Source organism: Oxyura jamaicensis, chromosome 5, assembly GCF_011077185.1.
Source record: "Oxyura jamaicensis isolate SHBP4307 breed ruddy duck chromosome 5, BPBGC_Ojam_1.0, whole genome shotgun sequence".
NCBI classification, from domain to species: Eukaryota; Metazoa; Chordata; class Aves; order Anseriformes; family Anatidae; genus Oxyura; species Oxyura jamaicensis.
The window spans coordinates 50,880,229-50,885,986 of record NC_048897.1 but is presented as its reverse complement, the minus strand read 5'-3'; the positions used below and the strand labels follow the sequence as shown (position 1 = coordinate 50,885,986).

The following is a 5,758-nucleotide window of genomic DNA, read 5'->3' as shown; positions in this document are numbered from 1 at the left end:
AAGATTAACCAGACAGGGGAAAAAATAGAGAAAAGAAAGAAAAATAGAACTACCATTTCTGCAGTTGTGCCCAGGAATTCATCCCCTACAGGTAACACGGCACGCGCAGCCCAGCTGTAGCTACCGTGGGATCGCGAGCCCACGAAGCCCAGCCCAAAGAACCCAGCGCACTACGGCTGCTCAGTGACAAACGCCTGCTCGAAGGCTGTTCCTTGTGGAGTGCAAAGTCAAAACTTTTCAAAACCCAGTAATCTTTATACTAATGTATATGTAATTCTTTTAATTTCAGTGTCCCAGTAAAATATAAGAAAACAGTCTTTCCACAAGTATAAAATGTGGAAACATTTTAAAAATAGGGGAGCCATTGTTTTCTAATGCAAATGCAATCATCAGATTCCGTATTTAATCTTGGTGAGACGGCCTCATTGTAAATAATCCATGTTTCATGGCTTTTGCATGCACTTAAATGGAACAAAGCTTGCTGAATGTCTTCTTAAGAGCTCACCAGAACATAAATCATGCTGGAAAGAAAATAAGATACAAACATTCAGATGCATGATTTTGAAAAACATTTCGTTACACAGCCTTAAGAATTCTCCCAGGGAACAAATCTGTGCGAGGTGTGTGGGCTGTGAGCCAACATTTTAATTTTACACCAAGTCACAGCCACGTGAGGGGCATTGTAAAGGGTGCCACGAACACGCAGCAGCCAGATGTCTCTAGACCAAGTGACGTTGTAACGGGGAGTCCTGTAAAAACACTACAGGCTGGAGGCCGGTTCTGGCTTTTGGCTTGAAAGAAGTGGGAAAAGGCACGAGGAGGCGGCACTAGCTTTTGTGGCTCCCACCCCTTTTTGGTCTTGAAATGACTCTTCTACCTTTAATTTGACAAATATCACAGTGTTCTTCTAGTTGTTTTTTCAGGGAAGATGGTACCAGATACATTGCCACATACAAAATTTCTCTTGTGCTCTGAGCCCAACCAGAAAGTTACCGACTAACAATTAGATGGAGGACAGAGGAAGAAACTTACCCGTATAAGTAGTAAAAAAAAGATAGAAGGTAGAATGCTAACTTGCACCATCCTTCCTTCTGGCAATAGGCTAAAATGTCTGCATTCATGATGGTCGTAGGGTCGTACAGACCGGGGCCGCTCATCACGGGTCTGCTCATGTACCTGGAAGCGACACACAATCGGTTTGCTGGCACCGGCAAGGGGAGACACGGGCTCCTGCCCCCCGCCCACCGCAGAACTGGAGCGGGAACCCCCCCTTGCAGCCCAGCCAGCTCCTTCAGCTCCACGCAGGAGGCTGCCAACTGCAAGAGCAGCCTTGGGAGCCCTGAAATCAGCAGGGCAATCAAAGAGCTTTTACAGAGGGAGCTGTGAGAGCTTACCTCGGCCATAAACCTGGCTGAAGTCTGCTACACCGAAAGGAAATAACAGCCCTTTATAAATCTGGGATGGGATTCCTTACGAAAGGGTTTAGAGATGGAGAAGAGACCGCGGTGTAACCCCGTGCCACCTACAGCCTCTGCTCGTTACAAAACGCATGCTGGGACCACGCTGAAGGACTGCTCGCACAGGTCAATGCAGAATGACCCTACAAATGCTGCGTAAAGCAGGCTCCTCGCAAAGCCAGCAGGCCTACCCCTGTGACTGCTCCTGGTGCCAGGACTAGCAGGGGGAAGCCGGGCAGGGAAAACTGTTCTACTGGGCTACGTTTCGAGCAGATCCGCTCCCTCCGGCAGCTCCCCGCGCAGCTGCAAGCAGAGGGAAAGGCGGTGCTCGCGTCTCACTGGTAGGAAGAAGGCAGGATTGCCACTCCTACTGCTCGCCCGCACCCCGACGTGTCGGCCACCATTAATGTGCACAGCACAGCTCTTGCACAGCACAAGAGAAAAATAATAATAAAAAAAAAAGTGACAGAGAAAGCAAAGTGATGGTTCTTATTTTATAGCCACGACGTAAACTTTGTTGCTAGTGTACCAAAAAGCATCTTCATTTGCCAGAGACACAGGACACTCCACAGGAAGCGCTGCAACAGGAGAATGAGGTACAACTACCATGAGTGCACAGATACCAGACTGGTCAGTATTACCTCCAAATATGATAAGCCAACAAAGGCATATTGAGACCCAGTGTAAGCCACTCTGCTGCACAGAGAAACATAACACAGAAGAATGCATGGATGAGGTACTCTGGAAGTACAAGCTGGAAAAGAAAAAGATGAGTTAGACATTTCAATTACTCAAAGCAAAACGTGTGCTGGTTAATCTGTTTTGGAGGTAAGCTATTGCTTAAAAATTATTTCTTAAAATAAAAGCTAACAAGCTCAAGACTGCAGAGAGTGAAAAGAGCAACTAGCAGCATGTGCCTTGCTGTTTTCACCTGGTAATCATAAACAGAGAAGGAAATTTTACAGAACGAAATGCTCAGATAAAGAAATCTTTATAGCTTCTATTAACTTAAGTGCATTGTTAACAGATTCCTTGCTCTATACGTGACCTTCATAACACAAGAGATCCTTGAGATATTTCTTCTCATGCAACAGAGAAATATCACCAGGAAACATGCTCCGTACAACGCCTGATCGGCAAAAAGATGTTCCGGGCTTTCCTCCTTTCCAGTTTTGATTTGATATTCGCGCATACGTGACCGTGTGGATCAGAACTACTGCCCAGACGCGGTGCCCTCGGCAGAGCCGCACCGAAGCAGCAGCACGGCTGCTGTGCACATCGGCGTGCACGGGCACAAGCGCTGTGCTGCCTGCAGCGCGGGAGGGAACAGCCCCAGCTGTGCCGGGGGCTCAGGGCGGAGGAGCCAGCTTCGCTCTCCTCCACAGGTACCTCATGTGCATGCTCGATAGCATCATGCTTTCCAGCAGAAGGCCGCAGAGCTAGTTATCGATTACTGGGAGGTCACAGAAAGCATGAAATGCCAGCTGGGATTAGTGTTATTAACAGGGCTCGGATGGAGAGATCCGTACATTAAATGCATGCAGAGAGCCAGCAAAACCTCACGCCCACGACAAGACTGAAAATTCCTCAAACAAGTCACCCTGAAGTGGCATCATTTACTCTTTTATTACACGATTCGGAAGGAAGCAGATCTGGAAGGTTTTGACTTCTCACCTCAGGATCGCTACAACATCTCCTTGTGGAAAGCTCTGCATCTCTACCTCAGAGCTTAAAACCCTGGGTAGTACAACTACTCTGTAGGATGGCTGCATCGTTGTATCCGTTTTGTGTTTTTTTCATTCTCTCTAGCCAGACACTTCTTTGAAAGCCCAGAAATAGATTCCTAGAAACCTAAAACCCACCACCAAACAGACATTCTCACCACCCACTCTGCTACCACGTTCTGCTTCTCGAAGCAAAAAATATCAAACAAAGCAAACTTGCATCAACATCAACAAAAATAAGCTGTCAGAAAGGAAAGGTTTCAGGTCAATATTTTGTCCGAATCCTTCTTGGGATACTTACCATTTACAACTTTTTTAGAGCAGAACAACAACAACAAGAGCCCTACCCAAAACAAGGCATTTGGCAGCCTGCTGGGACAGACCCACCAGGTCTGACACCTGCAGTTTATTTCACTACACATCTCAAAACGTGTTTGTCTTTATCTTGTTTATCGTAGCCGACTCCCACAGCAGAATTCCTGTCTTGCAAGCTTACCACATTTCAGCCTCCCTGCCTGTCCTAAAGGAAAGCTGACTGAATTGTGTTCGAGCGTGATTTTTATCGCCCGCGTGTGGGAGGAAGGCACCTCTCTGCTGAGAAGAGACACGATAGCAGCAGCATGGCAGAGACCACCACCAGCACACCAAGCAGCTGCTATTTCGGGCTAATCTTTCTCTGAGCTACCAATTCCCACTGGATTTTTGATTCTTTTTACAGCTCAGCACCACCTCGGTGCGTTCATCCAGCCAGCGTTTACCAGGTGCCTTCCAGAGGCTGGATGCTAACTTCACTTTCAGCAGCTGGCCTCCTGCCAGGAGAGCAGCCAGTACCCATTTACGTAAGGTTGTCTACTCACCAGGCTGTCGTATCAATGAACTCCGCATGCACGTGGGTTAGCGGAAGGTTAATATTTGCTTTAAACATGCGCGTTATACTACTTGGGAGCCTGTGACAAGATCGTAATGCATAAATGTAATGAGGATTTGCCTTCCCCCACGCTGTAGCAGGAATGACTCTAGGACAGACCAAGCAAGGGAAACTGTTAGATGCTCAGCTCTGCAGGCATCGGTCCTCTCCGCGATGCCATCGGCTGCCTATCGCCTCCTCGCCCCCTCTCGCTGTCAGTTTGTGCCTAACAAACACCCCCCCGCTGCTTTAAATGCGTTTTCCATTTGCATGATTTCCCTCACTCTCCAAAACACGAGGAGGAAGTCCAGGCCGCACCGCTGTGCTGCCCCGGCACACGGCTTCAGTCTGGGCACGCCGAGCCAAAACAAAAACCAGGAGAAACGGGCAAAAAAAAACCATCCGTGCCATCAAACTGTATGCTCTTTAACAAGCTCCCCTTCTATTATCGGCCTGTTGCAGACGGAAGCAGATAGTTTGCCTCAAATGCTTTCCACAAACCAAGGAGCGTCAGAGCTGCATCCAAGAGAGGGCACCGAGACACATCCCTGAGCCTGGAACACGAACCGGAGACGTGCAGGTAAGGCCTGTCGCCTTGTGCCCGCCGGCATCCTCAAGCGAGAGCAGAATTTACCCAGCCAACGCTTGAAAACGACCGGCCTCCTGTCTTCTCCGGCTTTAGTAAATCTTGCCTGGGGAGTGCCCTTTGTTTCTGGCTAACCCGTGGGATGTACGTGCCGGGCATGTAACAGTTTTCCCCACTTCACCGCAAGCAAAATCGTTTTTGCACAAGGGATGGAAATTCATGGAGCTGCTGTAACCCCGACGGACAAGTAACAAGCAGATGGACAGGCACGCGCAACAGAACGCCTGAAGGGTATTACAGATGTTCCTAACAGGATGGAAGTGGCATTAGAAGCATTAAACTGAGAAAGCAGTACACACCTTTAACGCAATTTTGACTCTTTTAATCTTTTTGACCTTTTCAACTGTCTTTGTGCCGAAAAGTGCGGAAAGCAGATTGAAAGAGCGTTAGTAGGAGGGCTGGAGGATCGCCGGCAGATCAACAACAGTCAGAATATTCGGTGGGAAATAAAGGACCGGGCGGGGAGGCTCGGCTTCCCTGCGGGGAACCCGGCCCGAGGGGCAGCCCCCGGGCTCGGGGCAGGGCGCACGGCGCGTTACCCGCGGGACCGACACCCCGAGCCGCACTTACGGGGTTGAGCGTGTTGCACTGGTCGATGGGGTTCTTGTAGTCCGTCTTCAGCTCGTCGAAGGCGATGATCTGCAAGAAGAGAAGGGGGCACGGCCGTCACCCGGGCGGCGCGGACACGCGGGGCCGCGGGGCCGGGGGCAGGAGGGCGGCGCACTCACGTGCCAGATGGCGAAGAAGATGAGGGCGGCGGTGAGCAGCAGCGCCAGCATGTAGCAGAACGCCGCGAACGTGAACGCCATGGCGGGGCCGGGACGGGCCGGGCCGCGCGCGGGGCCGGGCGCCAGCGGTCGCCGCCGGGAGAGCCCGCACAGCGCAGCGACCTCTGCTGGGGGCCGCCGGCAGCGGCGGGGCGGGGCCCCGGCAGGGGGCGGGGCCTCAACAAGGGGGCGGGGCCCGGCCGAGCCGTGGCTGCTCCCGGCCGCTCGGGGACGCGGCCCCGCAGGGACGCCCGCGG

General features: G+C 51.1%; 1 protein-coding gene across 2 annotated transcripts; it reads right to left on the bottom strand.

The window, feature by feature from the left end:
- Positions 1-254: 254 nt before the first annotated feature.
- CNIH1 (cornichon family AMPA receptor auxiliary protein 1) lies at positions 255-5,634 on the bottom strand. Of its 2 annotated transcripts, XM_035329057.1 has the most exons (6): positions 5,463-5,634; positions 5,305-5,373; positions 5,034-5,081; positions 2,099-2,211; positions 1,033-1,176; positions 255-521 (listed from the first exon to the last, which is right to left on the bottom strand). In XM_035329057.1, exons 1-6 carry the CDS (start codon positions 5,541-5,543, stop codon positions 494-496), a joined length of 483 nt encoding a protein of 160 aa, XP_035184948.1. In that variant the 5' UTR covers positions 5,544-5,634; the 3' UTR covers positions 255-493. The 2 variants fall into 2 exon arrangements, with proteins under 2 accessions (XP_035184948.1, XP_035184949.1); XM_035329058.1 differs by lacking the exon at positions 5,034-5,081 and having other exon boundaries at positions 5,463-5,629.
- Between the last annotated feature and the right edge of the window lie 124 nt (positions 5,635-5,758).